The sequence below is a fragment of the Cebus imitator genome, unplaced genomic scaffold (assembly GCF_001604975.1).
Source record: "Cebus imitator isolate Cc_AM_T3 unplaced genomic scaffold, Cebus_imitator-1.0 Scaffold209, whole genome shotgun sequence".
In the NCBI taxonomy this organism is placed as follows: domain Eukaryota; kingdom Metazoa; phylum Chordata; class Mammalia; order Primates; family Cebidae; genus Cebus; species Cebus imitator.
In genome coordinates this window covers 474,736-494,710 of record NW_016107524.1, presented here as the reverse complement: position 1 = coordinate 494,710, position 19,975 = coordinate 474,736, and the positions used below count along the sequence as shown (strand labels likewise).

Below are 19,975 nucleotides of genomic sequence, written 5' to 3'. Positions count from 1 at the left end.
ATTAATTATATATTAAATTACCCGAGTTCTAGATGAAATGAGGAACAAAAATAATATTTTAAAAGAGATATGTCTGACTCCAAAAGCAAAAAAAGCTGTTCAAATGCAGAATGTCATTGAAAATCTAAACATAAAAGCCTGAGGTAAACTTACTATTTTCTCAAAGAATAAGGATGAACATAATGTTGTATAATTCTTAATTAATTAGAGTTCTATGACAAGTATAGTTACATCCTTCCAGGGATAGATATATATTATAAGTTGTAAAGTTTGGTCATGGTTGAAAATTAAAAAAAAAAAATTCAGAGAGAAAAATTGCCTTTTCTTTTTTTGAGATGAGCTCTCACTCCATCACCCAGGCCATCTCGGCTTACTGCAACCTCCACCTCCTGGGTTTAACTGATTCTCCTGACTCAGCTTCCCGAGTAGCTGGGATCATAGGCACATGCCACCACACTGGCTAATTTTTGTATTTTAGTAGAGACGGGATTTCGCCACGTAAGCCAGGCTGGTCTCGAATTCCTGACCTCAAGTGATCTGCCTGCCTCAGCCTCCCAAAGTGCTGGAGTTACAGGCATGAGCCACCGCACCCAGCCAAGACTTGCTTTTTGGGGGTAGGGAATATTAATACTGTGCAGCCAGTGCTCGACTTACGACCATGATTGGTTCTGACAGACCGGTCGTAACACGATTTGGTCGTAAGTTGAGTAGGCTATATGCAAGCGGAGATGGTAGTGCTGCCGGAAGCTGGTCCGCACTGTCGTAAGCCCAGCTGGGCAACGTTTGTGCTGTCAGATGCGGAGCAGTCGTGGCTAGCGATTGTGGTCGTAAAGTCGAATGGTCGTAAGTTGCATAGGTCGTAAGTCGATCAATACCTGTAAATGTAAAAGACCTATCTTATGGACCCTGGAACAGCTCATGACTTTACTGAGAGGTAAAGTTTCTAGAGAAATAACTAAAGAATGACATTTCTCCAAAACCACTTGAAGAACTTTTTAAAGTTACATGATGACAGACAAGAAAGTCAAGGTTAATTTGAGATATGCTGGTAGAATCATAAGATCATTAAAGCCCTGGTAAGAGGAAAAGAGAAAATGACATGAAGGATTCTGACATTTAGAAAGCTAGCAATGGGAAAATGCCTTTCACATTCTAAGTTTAACTGTCAATTAAAAAAAATGAAAAAAGAAGTATTAGGTTACGTTGTAGATGCTTCTACCAATATGGTTATCATTTTGTTAAGTTGAAGATCTTATTGAATTCATCAAGGATAACTGACTGATGAGACATCTTGGCAAAAAAGAAAATAATTTGGAAGAGTCACTTAATCTCACTGTGTCTTGATTTCTTCACCTATGTAACTACAGGGTTTATTTCCCTAAACAGTATGACATATACTGCTTTATGTTTTTTCTAGTGTTAACATTTTAAGCTTATGGAAAACATGACCACGTATGAAAAAAATAAGTAAATTAAATCAAAGTGTTGTGAAGATCCCACATGTTTTAGCATTCATCAGACTGAAGGCAGTCTTCAAAATATCCAAACAGGGTTTTTGAAAATTTAACTCTTGAATCTCTTCTTCAAATAGTATGATACTTGGTTTGACATGCATGCTAGATACCTGTCTTTCAGGATGCTACTAAAAACAAGAGAAATTCTGATGAATTATGTCATTCATTTGAGTTATCTCAAATGATTATCCAAATAACTCTCAATAATTATGATCCTGACTTCTACAATGTAATTATAAGAAAGTTAGTTGGTCAAAAATGTCCAAAATGTTTACCTTTGGCAAGCAATGGATAGATAAAATGGCGAGAAGAATCTGAAATTTGAAATTAACCTGATGTATTTGTAAGTTTTTCCCACAGTGCTGTTGTGCATTAAGACCTGTTTTAAGTGGATTTTCTTAACCTTGTATAGAGTTGACCTGAAGGATTTAAAAACCATTTCAGTTTAGTCAGTGTTTGTCATGTCTGCCTTACACATCATAGACTGGACTATATTTAAGTATCATTAAAATGTACTACTGCATAAGATAGGTCTGCTCCTTCCTTATTCTGAGGCAATTCTGTTTCATGGGTTAGTCAGACACAAGCCAGGTGTTATCAAACAGAACTGTCACATCTTTGATATCTGCAACGTTCACTGGCTACATGGAGCTCAGAAGGAAATATACAGAAGTTAATGGAGAGAATTATAAAGAGTCTGGACCAAGAATCATAATACCCAGTTTATAAATAATTAAAAGTGAGGGTAAAACATGTCCCTTCAGTTATCTCTTCATTTTAAATAAGATTAAATAATCTCATAACTTTTTCTCTTTAAAATTTTCAGGCCTTTTGCAAAAGACTGAAAATCTAAATGGCTAAGATTTAATGGAATCCATAGGACTTCAATAAGAGTTCGAAAATTCATAACTATGTGGCACAGAAAACACGGATAGCACACATGCACTATATTGTGTATGGGATATCAGGGCCAAAACAAAACAAAAATATGACCATCCAAGCTGATAAATGGAAAAAAGGAGGGTGGGGATCTTCTTCCTGATACATCCTCAGAAAAGATTTTGGCCTCCCTAAAAATTCTCCTGAAAGTTAATTGTCTCTAATTTTCATTTCTGTTTAATTTTTTTTCTCTCAAGCTTCATAGAGATTTCCTATATTTAAGTTTCAGTTTTGTTTATCTTTAAAATCTCTTCACTGTTCAGAATTTCTCCTCCTGAATTATCATTCACTTTCCAAAAATTGCTCTTATTTTTCAATTCCGTACATTATTTTTCCCATCAAGAAAGATGATTATCAAAAGGAAGCCTCCTTCCTTCCTTCCTTCCTTCCATTTTTCTCTCCCTTTCTGCTCACCTTGCTCCCTTTTCACTTCCTTTTTTTAAAATTACTGATGGCGCAGATAGATACACTTCTTTCTATTCTTCATAGGCGAAAAGGGAACATGGATTCTGGCAAAGAAGGAAACAGACTTTACTGACCCAGAAAAGAAAGCATGTTTTGAATCTCATCCATCTCTTCCACTGGCATTTAGTGTCCTTCCATACTTACACACTGCTTGCTTAGCATGTGTGATCATAGGACTGACTACAAGGATTGCTTCTCACTCCTTGATTTATATTCTTTAATGGACTCCAGCCCTGGGACCAGCAGAGCTAGAACAGAAGATGTAGTCTGCTCCTGGTATTTCCTGGTCCTTGCCAAGAGTTTTCAGTTAAAAATGCTCCTAGAAACCATTGCCTGATGATAATCATTCTTAAAATCTATTCTCTGGCAGAGATCTCTCATCTGTTCACAACCACCATACCCCTCACAGAATCAAATCGTTATTTAAAAATTGACTATGAGGCAACTGTATGCAGAGCCTATCCATGTATCTTTGCTAAAACGCAGAGAGGCATGAAACAGTGGAAGTATATCCAGTATTTTCAATTTTTAAAGACATCATGTGTTTTGATCATATACCCTATGACTGGACTGTGGGACCAGCTTCAGGTTTAAAGCAGTGAAGCTGTTTGATGGCAACCTGTAAAACTTAATAAGAATGCTGAGCTCTATCATCAAAGCTATTGGCTGGCGCAGAAAGGCTGTAGGGGCCTTGGCAGAGACAGACTTTTACATCTTGTGCTGCCCCTTGAAAATCTGGTTCTTGGATGCTTGGCCCAACTTTACTTAAGGGGGAAAAAGAAAGAAAGAAAAACTAAGCAGGCAGATAGGAATCTCTTTCAGCACACCTTCTTTGTAAATTTGAAGAGGATTTTGTTTGTTATTTTGCTTTTGATCAAGGAGAAGGTAGTGGTAGAAAATTCTTCTCTTTCTTATCTTTTGAGAATTAAGGTCACTTAGTGTGGTATGCTGGGATCTCTTTGGCTAGATGACTTTTCAGTAAGGATGTTAAGACAGCTTTATATAAATATATGTTGTCTGGGTTTACAACCACAGAACTTAAATCTTATTTTAGAGAGGGACCTTAAAATATACAAAGCTTAATTTTTTCACTTGAAAGATGAAAACCCTAGTTCCCATAGAGGTTGAATAAAATGCAGTGGGTTACACTTCAGATAGACTGGTCAACTGTGATAACCATGCAGTCTCAACAATTAAACACTGCATCCCATGAAGCCAGTTTTCTTAGTTCCTTCATGCTTCCCACCACTCAAGCTCCCCACTCCTTCTCACTTTAATCTGGAGTATAATATCTGGTTTGATTGCTTTGTTTGGGTAGAAATATGTAGATTTTGTTTGTGTTTGTATTTTTCATTCTTCTTTCTCCAAAACTGTACAAAGTCATCTTGATTCTGCCTTTGAAGAATTTCTACACTTTATCTCCCACTTGATCTGTTTCAGTATATTTACATGGAGGCTTATGCTCTTTTCATCCTTATTTCTATACAATACTGATCCTATGCAGATCTTTCTAGAAGTCTTCATGGCAGCAAATAACAAACAGCAGCCTTGGTTAGACTGAAGTTGTTTCACTTACATCATTTGCTTCTGAATCACCTTGTATTTCTGTTAAAAATGCAGGTCTGTTGTTGAATCAGAAGTGAGGGGGACACAAAGCTGCAGTTTAATAAGCTCTCAGATGATGCTTATGCAGCAGTCACATCCTGTCATTACTTTATCTGTTTCAACATCATTTTTTTTCCAAATTTCCATCCAACACAATATTCACCACTTTTTCCCAAGCATCTTTTCTCCAGCTACACTAACTCCAGATATGCCGCCAAAATATGTTTATTATTTTACACTTGCACTTTTCTCCAACTTTTCCTGTTTTAACTCTTATCTCATATCCTTGTTCACGTGGTGACATACTACTTTTCATTCGGTGCCATACTGCTTTTCTCAAATGTTACCTCCTTGGGAAAGTCTTTTTCTAAATATTTCTACTCCCCCTCCCTACACAGCATTGCCATAGAATATAGCATACATCTCTATTATAGAACCTGTTTCATTTGAATGTAATTACAATGAATCTACACAAAGGTTATGGAACACCTACTGTGCCCCAAACTACACCATTAAAGAAATAAAAGTCACAATCTCTACCATCACAAAAATTACTACCCAGCTTTTCTCAACCCAAATCCTCATCTGGAACACAGAAAACAGAAAGTTATTTGAGTAACTATTTCCTCAATTCTCCCAAGGAGGAGACATAACTAGCACTATTACATACAACACATGTCTTGGGGCTTTAGGGCTTCATCTACTTGGGAAAGCCTAGTTGATCAAATATTGGTAAAATTACATTATAGTAGCAATAAACGCTATGACACAGATAATTCAAAGGTGAGATGAAAAAGCAGATACATCTAATTGCTTATGTGTTTATCTCTCCTGTTCCATGTCTTAATCCTGCTTCTATCCTTACTTCGCATCTATATCACTGCCAATTTTGTTGTGGTCATTGAATACATTTTATTATTGAATTAAAGGCATTGTAATTCATTTTCATTATTGCAAGTCTTTGGAATCTGGCCAAGGCAATGTGAATTTTCCATCTTTGTAAATCCCGCATCTAGTCAGGGGTTAAGATACTCCTGGCACTAAGTGAGGGCTTGTTGAATAAGTAAACACATTTGGAGGGGTTGCCCTATTCTCCAGTAGAAACTCCATAGCAATAATAACCAAATTAAAAATGGACTAAGGATTTGAATAAACATTCCTTCAAAGAAGAAATACAAAGGGCCAACAGATGTGTAAAAAGATACTCAACATCAATAATCGCCAGATAAATGCAAATTAAAACTACAATGAGATATCACCTCATGCCTGTTGCCTGGCTATTAAAAAAGACAAAAAAGAAAAACCAACAACAGTTGGTGAGGATGTGAATAAACTGGAACCTGTGTACACTGTTTAGTGAGGATGCAAAATGGTGCAGCTGCTCCAGAGAACAGTATGAAGGTTCCTCAAGAAAATAAAAATAAAATTACTATATGATACAGCAATCTCACTTATGAATCTTTAGCTAAAAGAAATGAAGTCAAAATTTTTAAGAGATATTTGCACTCCTATGATCACTGTAGCACTCCTCCCAGTAGCCAAGATGAGCACACCTCCTAAATGTCCATTGATGGATGAATGGATTTTAAAAAATGTGGTATATACATACAAGGGAATATTATTCAGCCTTAAGAAAGAAGAAAATCAGCCAAGAGCGGTGGCTCATGCCTGTAATCTGAGCACTTTGGGAGGTCGAAGTCAGGAGATCATGACCAGCCTGGCTAACATGGCAAAACCCCATTTCTACCGAAAAAAAAAAAACAAAAATTAGCCAGGGATGGGGACATGAGCCTATAATCCCAGCTACCCTAGAGGATGAGGCAGGAGAATCGCTCAAAGCCGGGAGGTGGAGGTTGCAGTGAGCTGAGATTGTGCCACTGCACTCCAGCCTGGCCAACAAAGCAAGACTCCATTTCAAAAAAAAAAAAAGGAAAGAAAGAAAAATAGGAAATTCTGCAATATATGTCAGTAAGGATGAACCTGAGGACATTAAGCCAAGTGAATAAGCCAGACACAGAAGTATAAATACTGCATGATTCCACTTATAAGAATTATCTAAAACAGTCTACATCATAGAAGCAAATAATAGAATTGTGGCTGCCAGGAGCTACAGAAAGGGAGAAATGGGGAGCTGTCAATCAATAATTATAAAATTTCATTATGCAAGAATAATAAATTCTAGAGATCTGATGTATAACATTGTGCCTATACATAACAATACCGTATTGTACATTTAAAAATTTGCTAATCAAGTAGATCCTATGTGAGCTGTTCTTACTGTAATAATAATAAAATAAAACTGCTTTCATACATTAAAGTATATTTATTTGGCTAGACAACATAGTTACATTTTCCCAAGCCACCCATTAATTTTTCAGTCAGTTCTTCCCTCTCAGTAAGATTGAAAAACACAGAATAATAAAGTTTTAGAATTGAAAAAAAGAGATAGTTATGAGGATCAGAAGTACTACTTAAAGAAAAACTACTATAAATGCAAAATTCTTCCTTTGTGGCTAATCTACACTAATAAGTATTCCACTTGACATTTAATTGCTTTGCCTGTTATGTGTATTTCAAAGACAGAAGGAAAGACTTTATTAAGATTGCAAGTGAAGGGAAAAAATGTTGCATTTTTCTGGGTGGACAGTAAGGGCGGTGATGATATTTTCAGTGTTATTGTCATTTAACGAAGCCTAATTTAGTTTGAATATGTATTTAGAAGAACAAATAGCCTCTATATACGAACTGGGCTTAGGAGAAGATAGTGTGAAAAGACATAAAATGCCATAAAATTCTGATGTCCTAAAGAAAATGTGAGATTCTGGGACACCTCCTTCTCTGCAAAGCCTGCAGCCACCTCACTTAAAAAGTTGTCTTTTTATAAACATGATGTAAGCATAAACTCACATGCCTTCTGGGAATAATGGTGTCTCCATTTGTGTCAGTTAAAGGCATCCCTTCGTTCATCTAGTCACCAAGAAAATTTCAAGCTAGGTGTGCTTCAGTTTAGAGAGGTGCTGTACTTCATGGGTGCCTCTAAGGGGCTCTTCACAAAATTCATGTTGCAGAAGCAGCATTTCCCTAAATGGTTCCTTAATATCACAAATCCTCAACTGTCCAATTTATATCCAAGGAAGTTTACTTCCTTTAGGGCATAAGCCATTATATTAAAAGTTGTCAAATGGAAATAAATACCTAAGTTACCAAATTGTGGTAAAGTAAAATAATCCTTTGTGAACCATGGCTTAAAAAAGAAATAATATATACAGAAGTCAGCATAAAGATATTTCCATACAGTAACAAAAATTAACCCAAGTAAACCTGCACACAGTGATTTTCTGCATTTTGGCAAGTGAAAGAATTTTGCTCTGAAAACCAAATAAAAATATAGGAGACCTAGTTTTAAATTGTTATTAAAACACATGGGCATTTTACTTTAAGGGTCATGGGCTTAGGTCCAACTATTTCAGAATCAAAAGCTTATTACTTTATAGTCAATACACGTCATTCCACGACTGCAGCTGCTGTTCCTAATTTGGATTGGTAGGGAGTTATCCCTACAAGGGTCCTCATGGCTCATCTGGCCTCAGTGCAATCAGATGAGAAGGTCCTGACTTCCATCTCCAGAAAAAAGGCCAAGCCCACCTGAGGCCTGGAGGGAAATGAGAGCTTCTGTGGGATCTTGACACTGAGATGCTGAGACTCTAGCTGTAAGCCTCAGAGTCACTACTGAGCTACAAATTTGTAGTTTTACATTTATTGTTTCTAAAATCTGGATTTGAGTTGCAATGAAGGTATACTCTGATTTAGGTTGACAGTGTTTAGTGATACCTAAAATACTTGTGCACCAATATTGTCAATGATGTCAGTACAATATGGTGGTTGACGTACTGTAGCTCAGTGATTCTCAAGCTTTAATATGTATATGAAATCACTTAGGGATTTTATTAAAATGTAGACTTTTTCAGTAGATCACGGGAAGGGACATGAGTCTTTTCATCTTTCACAAGCTCCTAGGTGATGCACATGCTGCTCATTCACAGACCACACCTTGCTCAGTAAATCTGTAGGTATGCTGTGAGTTGTTCATGGGCTTTTATTTCCTTTTAAACTATGTAAAAACTATAGCTTTTAGTTGCACATCCTTGCTTAAAAATTGTTCCTATATCTTCTATGTAGTTTTATATACGTGTTGTTTAATAAATAAATCAAATAATGATTAAATAATAACTTAGGGTAATGTTAATGAAAGATTGGTTTCAATCCTTGATGATCGTACCTTTCAGCCTGAAGACCTTAGGGAAGAAAATGTTACTGAATAAGGTCAATTTATTCTTACAAACAAACACTTCCGATTCACGCCTGAGACTCTGCTTGGTTTACAAGTAGTGAACACAGGCAGGAAGACTAATTGCTTTTGAAAAGTAATGTGAAATGAAATCTGATGATGACAATGATAACATTCTTAAAGACTAAAATAATTACTTGTATTTGAACTATAAAAATTAAGCTATTCCCAATTCAGTTCCTTAACAAGGTACTCCATATTTTTCTAAAAATTTTAAGTTTCTTAATTATCTTTACCAATTTTTGATACATTAGATGGTGGATGCCATAATTTAGGACAGCAAAATGGAAAAGGACACTAGGCTTAGAGTCAATAATAGAGGTTTCCTTCTGATTTCTTTCACATATTAGGGATGTGGCTCTAATAATATTATATATAATTCGTGGTCCCCAACTTAATTCAATTTTCTCACAAAGCTCTTAGGACAAACAACTTTTAAAATGAGACAATGCATGTAAAATCTCATAAATTCATCTGTAACCAGGACAATTATCATATTTGTAGGGGTCATTGTAAAATGAAAATGAGAAGCCCCCTGTTCAAAAGTTATTAAGAATTTCAAGATGACAATAAGAAGATATTAAATGAAGAGCAGGATCCTTCTATGTGACGGGTCCCATGTGACTGCATAGCCATAAGTTCATGAGCAGCTCCTGTTGTCAATTCAGTTGTAGCTAATCCTTACTATATTAATAGAGTATTAATAAAGTTTTTACTAAATTGAGATATTACAATATACCAGGCACTGCCTTGAGAGCTTCAATTACATAGTTTCACTTAATCCTTTAGAGGGGAAAGAAATTAAAGCACAGAAACATCAACTAACTTATCTCAGGTCATACAACTACCAGGTTTAAGGAAGCCAGGATCGGAATCCAGGACTGTCTGATTCTAAAGCCATTCATCTTAACTAATTTAATGTGATGAGTTATCTATAACAAGTAACTGTTAATCCTATTTGATTCAAATTTAGAAATACAAATTGTGATCTTAGGCTCACAAAAATATGTCTGTATTTCAAGGGCAATTTCACTTATTATGACCATGATTAAATGACTTACGTCAACCTAATTATCGTGTCTCTAGGACTCCACAGAGAGCCTGGTACGTAGTCCATAGTCATTTAGTGTATAGGAAACTAAACTGAACACTCAGTCACCAATTTTTCTGTACACAGAATATTTACTCCATAAAGATAAAAATCTCATTTTCCTGTTATTCAAAATCACATGCTTCTGAATGATAAGAGTATGATTTTCGGCTGGGTTCAGTGGCTCACGCCCGTAATCCTAGCCCTTTGGGAGGCTGAGGTGGGTGGATCAGGAGTTCAAGACCAGCCTGGCCATTATGGTGAAACCCCATCTTTAAAAAAACAAAAAAAAAAAAGAGTACGATTTTCATTTTAAAGCAGTTAATTTGTTTTAAATGTGTTTCAATAGTGATGATTTTCCTAAAAAAAAAAAGATACAAATTACCATGCACAGAAATAATTTCCTTCCAAACATAAGGACTTTGATCCAAAGATCTAAAAACAAGAGTATATCATCTCATAATAGAAATTAAGAGAAACTCCAAAATATTCATTTTGTTTTAGATGAATTTCAGATTCTTAAAAAAATATGGCTCAAATTTAAGTAACAAACTTACATTTATATGAAGCTTTTTTCTTTTTCTTTGCAATGTGTTTTCTGATCCTTCATCTTATTTTATCTTTCCTATGCCCAGTATACAGCTGAGCAAAGAGAGACAAACTCAGATTACTTTATTACCTTCTATTTGAAATTATTACTAATTTCCTCTGCAAAGTTAATTACAGCTTCTGCCATATTGATAGAGGAATTTTTCATACCTCACTTAGGACACTTGTATTATAATTCTAAATTTATTTGTCCAACTTTCTCTCCTGATTCCTGAGTGTATTATCTTACTCATTTATGTGCCCCAATATATTATCTTACTCATTATGTGCCCCAGCACATACACACACACACACACACACACACACACACACACACACACATATCTGTACAGAACAGAATAGCCACTTAGCCCAAATATATACTATGGTTATTACTAGAACATGGCTATATATATACACACAGACACACACATATATATATATATATCACACACGCATACACACACACACACACACATATAATTTTTGTGTGTGAGACAGAGTTTCACTCTGTTGCCCACCCTGGAGTATGGTGGCATGATCTCAGTTTATTGCAACCTCTGCGTCCTGAATTCAAGTGAGCCCATCTGGCTAATTTTTTTGTATTTTTGTAGAGACCAGATGTCAGCATGTTTGCCAGGCTGGTGTCGAACTCCTGACTTCAAGTATCCACCCGTGTTGGCCGGCCTCCTGCAGTACTGGGATTACAGGCATAAGCCACCATGCCCTGCCCATACTAGATATTTTTAATGTTGATTAACTTAATGGGCACATGCAAGTGTTAATGCATAAGCAAACGGAGCAATTTAAACAAGATGCTCTGGTAGGTGCTAAAATTAAGAGAAAATGTTCAGTCTCAGACATTGTTCATTGCTGCTTTCTACTGGGCTGAAAAATGTCATATTCTATAAAATGTATCCAGTCCTCAGAATTAAAATGTCACTGAACCCCCTGCCAGACCACGCTATGCTGGTTTGATATTTAAAAGCACTACAATTCATTGTGCCAACCACTGATACTGTTCCAGGCTATGGGGCATGTGCTGAAAATGACGGGAAATAAAAATCTGTGGGTCCCCTGGAAGGAAAGTTGCTATGTTTGAAAGGCTGAATTCCAGACAAGAACTCACCAGATGCTTTCTGAACTGAGGAGCTGGGTTCCAATTCCTTGGGGACCTGAGCAGATGGGACTCCCTGAATCCAATCTCGAAGAGGAGTGTCTATGGCAAGGTGCCTGGTTTCTGCCCCAATTGCTTATGTCCCTTGCCTCTACGGCACAATGCACTGGAGTGAACATACCCTTAGCAATATATAGAGCCAATACTTTATAAAAATCTAGAAAGTACTTCCAAATGTTTTTCTGTGCATTCTTGTTTGTATGATTGGCTACACAGTATAGAAAATAATAGCAAACATTATTATCTTAGTTGCCTTTAGAGGAGGAAAAGTGTGCTGGCTGCCCGAGTAGGGAAGAGGCTCACTCATGGAGGTAACCACTCCAGACCAATTAGACCTGGGGAGTGGGAGAGGTTCCATTGAAAGCTCATATATAACTAACTGGGCATCTGAGAAATATTTCCTACTGCTTCTCCTCCCCCTCAGGTCTTCCATTCTCTGACATCCCAGTAATCTAGGCTGTGTTTTTCTGTTTTCTTTCCCACAAAGTTTCCTACGAAGCTCATTTCATCTAGTTTTACCTTTATAAAAATACTGAGAATGAGAGAAGCAAAGTGAGATTATAATATGACTTGGGAAGCAACACAGAATGGCAGTTAGAGGCAAAAATTCTGCTGTCAAATTATTTGGGTGGGAGCTTGGCTTTGTATACTTACTATTTATTTCCCCCTAGGTCAGTTACTTCACTTCTCCTATTACTACACTCTCCATGTCTTCTTTTGTCAAATAGGGATCCTATTCACATGTGCCTATTTTCATGTTTAGAGTATTACCTATGCAATTAAGAAGCATTGAAAAACTGGTGGTGCATCACTCTATGCAATATAATAATTATAATGTATTCAAAAAAGGAGTAGTAAAGACAAAATACCTAAAATCCACCAAAAACTTATTTTTGTTTTTTTTTCTTCCATTACTCCCTTACTGATAGGTGTAAAACACCAAATATCAAATTATTTCACACAGTTTCATGGATTTGTTTTGGAAAAATTGTTGTTTTTTTTATGCTCCTGATGCCCCCAGCCACATGCCTGTTGAGTAACTCACTGGATGTTGCAGAAATGTTATGAGAAATAAAAAATGCTTAATATATTATTATTATTCTTGCTCTGGAATATGCTGACTCCCTTGACCCTTGAGCAATAGCTTTTACTTTTCATGTCCTTTGTACATGCCTAGTACAATCATAGGGATACTGAAGCACTACAGCGTTTATGCCATGGGGATTTGTTCCAACAATTTGATGCAGGTAAGCTTCTCTACTAGCAGGAGTGTCAGCTCAGGGATGGCACTCACAGCCACATGTTCTGCTGAGGTCTCAAGAGGCCTCATTTGCATATGGAGATGATTATTATTACCCTGTGTGGGTTACTGGGAAGACTTTTAAAAGGAAAGAAGGATTTCTGCAGTCTGCTATTCTATACTTGAAAGGAGGCAAGGGTAAGCAACCTCTGTTTGCATTTAAGTGCTGACACTATAACAGTTGAAGGATTGAAATACATTTCAATATTTCCAAGATCTAGAAGAAACTAGGCTGGGCCTATAATAAATCAGGATAATGACACATAAGAATTTGTCAAAGCCTTTGTCATTTTCACAAACTCCATGTAGTCTTCTTGTTGAAGTTTTAAAAGCAAAACTATCATCTTCCATGTTTTAAATCAGGTAGAAAGAAACGTTCTTTCTATGCCTGAACTTCTGCAGAAAACACTAAGCCCATTTGCCTATTCTAAAGGGGCTAAACCAGACTTTCTCTGAATCACCAAAACAAGGCCCTGCCTCTAGGAAGGCAGCACAGAGCAGCTAGAAAATTGTCATTCAGCCCCAAGGCATCATCTGTAGTGCTCACTAGGCTGTACAGAACAGAATAGCCAGAGCACTCAGACCAAATACATACTATCATTATTACTAGAAAATGGCTATTCTGTGAGTCAGCCCATTCCAGCTGACACAACAAAATGACATCTTGCATAGTACATAGTGATCCTACACGAAACACTTTTCAGATGAAAGTTAGCCTGTAGCCACAGTCAGTCCACTGATCAAAAATTGAGCATCTGCTGTATATCAGCCCAGTCAATGCATGAGTTCTTGAGTTAAAGGAATTCATTTGTATTTTCTTATAGACTATTAATCCTGTCAGCATTAGCAAAACCTATCTTAAAATGATTCATGCAAGTAAAGACGTATCACCACATACCATCAAGGTAGTATTATCCATAGTTATATTATTATGTGGTAAATAAAAACATGTGGATCTGCACAGAAAATGTTTAGGAAAAAGTGAAGTGGGAAAGCAAAAAGCAACACTCTTCCCTAAAGAGTGAGGGATGAGGCATGTGGGAAGGTCAAGGTAAGTAAATTGTAAAATGCTACCAACCAGTATATGGACCATGACAAAATCATAAGAGAATAGAGGCAGTAAGTCAGGACCTCAACAAGGAAAAGTCTAGAGGAAATGAAAAACTGTAGATAAATTGTTTAATCATGACTTAGGGGTCCATATGAGGAGTTCTCTACCAACTAAAGTTGTCTCCCTTTTGTCATCTGGCATAATTTCCAGATGTCACTAAAGATCTCTCTTTCCTCACAGTTCCTACTAGATTAATTTATCCAGCAGGTACCAAAGCCTTTTATTTCATAACTGGAAAAATAACCCACAATGCAAATTCCGCCATGAGCTTTTGCTCTTATATGTAAATGACAGATACTCTATTCCTCTCTGAGCAAAGAGGGAAATAAGAACAAGAAAGACACTCGAGGGCCCAAAAAATGATGGGCATGGTCAACCAAAGAAGGGCATAAATTGAAAAGGCTTCAAAACTTTCTAAAATTCTCTGTTGTCCAAAAGGAGAAAGATAGGGATTAAGGAACATTTGCAGGAAGGATATATTTCATCTCTTTCCCAACACTGGTGCTGGTACACTGTGATGCAAGCGCTTCACACAGCAGAGGAGACCACACAGATTTCATTTAGGAATCTATCATTTTTTTCCACAGTGGGGGAAAATGCTTACATAAGACAGGGTATTTTCCAAACCTCATCTAACTCAAAAGCATCTTTCAGATTTGTGGTAATAAATGTTTCTAAGTGTAATTAGAGGCTGAGCCGATCTAATTAGGTTGATGAAATTTTCAATAGGGACTTAATTCCCCTTAGCATTTCACTCATTCTTTTTTTTTTTTTTTTTTTTTTTTTTTTTTTNTTTTCTCTCTCTCTCTGGAATACTTCCTTAGGCTTAATCCCAGCAGTTTTTATCGGCAGTATTCTAAATTATCTCACACAGGCAGTGTGATTGTAAATCTTCCAGCGGGTACATATGACTAAACACAAATTTCAGATAAAGGATTCTGGGTCATTGTATTCAACACACCGTCTTTTCCCACGTCTTCAGTTTCATTTCCTTACTAACAAACTATGTTAAATAACATTCACTCTGCAGGAGGGAAATAGGTGTTTCAGAGCATTCTTGGGGGCACAAAGAGACCAGGAAATGCATAATAATCGCAGGAGCAGGTTCTGAGGGGAGATTAATGAGGGAGTACCATGACCCTTCCTGACAGGCCAATGACTACAGAAACACTTCTGATGAAAATATTGGGATACAAACACATACATACTAGTGAGGTTTTCATCTATCTTTAAAGATTCTAAAAATATATTTAGTAAGCACCTGAGGAATTAACTGTGAGAATTTTCTACAGGAAAATGCTTTCCAAGCAGTCTAAGGTAAATGGGCAAGATGTTCTTAAATGGAATCTGAGCATCTCAGACACCATGATTTCTCCTTCTGCAAGGTTTTCCGACCCCCTCTCCTTTTGTAGCAGTCACTAAAAACTGCTTGTTAGAAAATTTAATTAAGTATAAAATGATCAAAAATTCTTAAGCAACATATATTTCAGCTTTTACTCAGTGTTATAAAAATGCAGAGAATATAAACAAGTATTTCTGTCAAAACATAGTGCTTTGGCAAAAATCAGATTTAAAAAACAATATTTTTGAAGACCTATTATCCTCTAAGAATTTCATAGATATGAACTGTCTATAACAGCAATTTATTATTTACAATTTTTCTTTTTTTTCTAATTCAAACTGTGAGTCATTTTTCAGTGAGCTCACACATTTTCCCAGGCTTTTTGATTTACTCGTGATGAAAATATAAATTATTTTTTAAAAACTACTTTGATCTCTATTTGAATTCCTGGCCATTCAGTATTTCTTGTGATTTTAAACAAAGCACCATATGAAGTTCAGATTAGGTTTTACCAAATTATTTTGAATTCATCTTATTTTACTTTGAAATTTGATAATCACATACACCAAAGTAACTTCCCTATCGAGGGTTAGTTATTCTGCGTGCAAACAAAGTCTCATTTCAAAGAGACATTATTAAATACCATGTAGGGAAAGACCTAAGTTGCTTCTAATAAATATGAGATTATAGGTTGTTTCAATATGTGGAGGAATTGCCTTTGTTTCTTTAATCTTTAAAGAATGAATGTGTAAATTTGTGAGAGTGGTATTTTTATACTTTGAGTGCCATTGCTTACAATGAAATAGAGCTGACCATTTAAATATTATATTTCCCTTGATAGGGTTCTGTGTTTTAATCCTGCTGGACCCCCCTCATTACTCTTGGTCAGATAACTTCTCTAGGTCTGTTTCCCCTAGAAGGAGAAGGAGGTTGAACTTAGAAAATGATTTCCAGGGTCCTTTCCATTCTAACTCTCCAAAATTTCTTCCATGATTTCAGACAAGATGTTATTAAAATCTCCTTCAAGACTGGTTATGCTAAGATGATTACATACTAGACTGAAAATACAAATGTTATGAGCCAATACATGAAGTCATAATTAAGGGTTTACACATGCAGTGTGCTATAAGCCAGGAAGTCCAAGCTAAAATTCAGAAAAATTTACATGGACTTTAAAATTAAGAGAGATTCTGTGAGAAGAAACATGGGTATATCCCTCTCTTTTCAATAACTTCACAAAGCTGACCTATTTGAAATAAGATGATTTAATGCAAAATCCATGATACTTTGTCACTATTTCATTTCAGAAGTAAGAAAAGCAGTGCCTTTTAAACAGATAATGGTTCAGGCAGATGGAAACTACGAACAATTACAAAGCCCTCCAAAATGCTGGGATTACAGGCGAGACCCACCACACCCAGAATTCTGCGAGGCCTAAGTGGGCAGATCACTTGAGTTTAGGAGTTCGAGACCAGCCTGCCCAACATATAGTGAAACCCTAACACTACTAAAAGTACAAAAATTTGCTGGTTGTGGTGGTGAGCTCCCGGAGTCCCAGCTACTTGGGAAGCTGAGGCAGGAGAAGCACTTGAACCTGGGAGGCAGAGGTTTCAGTGAACCGAGATCATGCCACTGCACTCCAGCCTGGGCAACAGAGCAAGACTCCCTCTATCAAAAATAAAAAAATAAAAAGCTCTTCTAAGCGAGGTATGTTTTGCTTTATAGACTAATTGTGCCTATATCCTTCCAAACTCTAGTGTGTCCGAAGAAATACAATAAAAACGATTACACAAGTCAAGAAAAAACTGACCACATTTCTTCAAACACATACACCAGATGTGGAAGACAGAGGTGAAAAGTGTCCAATCAATAAAGAAGTGTGAATTGTATCCGAACCCTATAGTGACAACAGCAAGAGTGAATACTCCTTTTATGAACTTATCAGCTGTGAACTAACATGTCACTTGGAAGACCACCTGACTTATTTTTTGATATTGTGTTTAAAAGATTAATATGAATACTAAGGTATATGGATTTATAAATAAGCATTAAAGATAATAATATGAAGCACAGTTTAATTTAAAACTGTCAGTTATTAAGACGATTAACTGCAGTTTTATACACACAAAAAAACCCCCTCATTTATGCAGAATTATCAGAAGATTATGTGTCTCAGTTGAACTCAGAGATTCACTACAGAAATCCTCATCTTTTTTTTTTTTTTTTTTTTTTTTCAGGATGCCCAAAATAGTTCTTTAGTTAGATTCCCATTTCTGCTAGAGATCCCTTGATTCTCCTTCCTTTTTCCAATCTAAGCAGGATTACCCTTCTCTACATAAAGCAGGACGCAGGGACTGATTATAGTTGGCCTGGTTCACAGTGAAAATGAGGAGGTTGGTATGAGTGATTGGGGATGTGGCTCTGCCCTCCACTTTCCCTCCCTAGAATGGAGTTTCAGCAATCTTCTAATAAAATCGAATCATTCTTTTACCATACCTGATACACTTTCTTTATCCCTGCATGTCTAAATTAGTCATTGTTTGAGATGCTCACAACCTTTCTGACTCTTTTGTGTTTCTCTTCTTGTCTTCTAGAGCTCTACTCATTTCACCCTCTTTTGAAATCCAATAATGGTGTTAAACAATTTAACACTTCATTCCTCACAGTCTATCATACATTCATAAAAGTTATTTTAGTTTGTAACAAATTTGAGAGTTTCTTCAATCTTTTAGGAACCTTAACAAACGTTTCTCTTGCAACAGAACTCTTAACTATGGTAGTTAAGAGCACAAAAGACACTGAAATCAGAAGTCAGACTTCCTCGATTAACCTTTAGACTTTAATGCTTGTTAATTGTGTCACTGTCCTCAAGAAACTTACCTGCTTCAAACTCCAGTTTTTTCATCATCTGAAACATGCAGATAACAAAATGCCTATATTGTGAGGATTCCTGTAAAACTCTTAGAATCGCACAAAATAACAGCTCTGGAAATATTTGTACTATAAGAATATTACTATTAGACTATTATCCTCTACAGGGCTCAACACAGGCCTGGATCATACTACATATTCGTAACCAGCAAAAGCAATTTTCCAAAAGGCAATGTATCACTCCTACTGCAAAGGCAAGGTTTGGGCTTTTAGAACTGTACCTTCTTATGTTAAAACATTTCATTTTTAAATCTCCCTTAGGAATATTCTATACGCATCCACATACTGGACAAATGAATCAACTGGTATGTTCATGTGAAGAGAAGACAGGGAAGGATAATTCAGTAGTATGTTTTTCCCTAACGCTTACCTGAATCAAGTTTATATGATTAAATTATTTTCTCTGGAATAAATCAAAGTACATCACTGCTTACCAACAATATCTATGGCTGTTAGTGAATTCAAAGTTATTTAACTTTGAATTTTAGAAATCTGTACCATTAAATAGTAGCCATACAATGTAAGAGGAACCGCTGGCTCCAGTAGCTACAGAAAATTAAATTGTGTCTGAATGAATTTTTTTAAAGGCAGTTTTTATGGATAATATTCATTAAAACTTGAAATTCAGGAACTTCTTGATCTTTCTCTCCCCAAACTCCAATAAATTCCAATTTTATACAAAGTTTCAGTAGACAATTACAGCTGAGAACAAGGAATGAAATCATTGATATCATTTAGTTTGATGATTTTGCTCAGAAAAATATCAAGTAAACTCACCAGATGACAAATGTAACAGTTTTACTTCCTCCAGAACATGTTGAAAATATGGGAACAAAATTTTTTCATTCAACAGACTTATTTCGCTTTTGTTTTGTTTTGAATTACATAGTCGTTCCTTCTCCTATAGCTTAAATTTTTCTTATTTTTTCCCTTAATACTCAAAAAAGTCATCACTGTATATAAAACACCTATGGCATTTAGGTAGAAATAAGCAAGTAAATCATTTATCTTAACTTTAGACCCAATATCTCTTTTGGTTTGACTTTCTTTTATAGTTAATATCAACTGTCCACACAAATCTCAAATGTAAATTACTTATAGACTAGTAAAGAAGAGGAACCTAATTCTTTCCTAATGATCTATGAGCTGTCTCCCCACCCCCAATCCTACATAAACAACATTAGAATACTGAATTTAAAGTTGTGCCATTTGACTGTGGAAACATCAGGTCTTCAGCAAAGGTGCTTTCAGTCTGGATCTGAAATGATGAGATTATGAATTAGGAATGATTCTGATGACAACGATATTTACCTCTTTGAGACAGCCCATAAAGTTGTTACTGACTGGTGACCCTGGAAGGTCGGCTGTGCTGGGACTGCCTCCAACATAGAAAAAGTCATCAGACCCCAGCATGGTATAATCTTCTTGCGTGTAGCCCGTTGTAGTAAGAATCCCATCCACTGATATTGTCACCTAGATAACAAAGCACAGGGAAAGGACACGCTATACTCAGACCTAGATACTGTAATCCTGGGATATGCCTGTTTTGTGTTTTGTTTTTGTTT

General features: G+C 36.2%; 1 protein-coding gene across 30 annotated transcripts in view; it reads right to left on the bottom strand.

Moving 5' to 3' along the window:
- The window catches only part of NRXN1 (neurexin 1), a 1,144,745-nt gene that overhangs the window by 702,507 nt on the left and 422,263 nt on the right, over positions 1-19,975 (bottom strand). For all 30 annotated transcript variants that reach the window (XM_037745697.1, XM_037745699.1, XM_017548539.1 and 27 more), the window contains one exon: positions 19,722-19,883. In XM_037745697.1, coding sequence (XP_037601625.1) covers positions 19,722-19,883 — 162 coding nt within the window. The remainder of the gene's footprint in view (positions 1-19,721; positions 19,884-19,975) is intronic.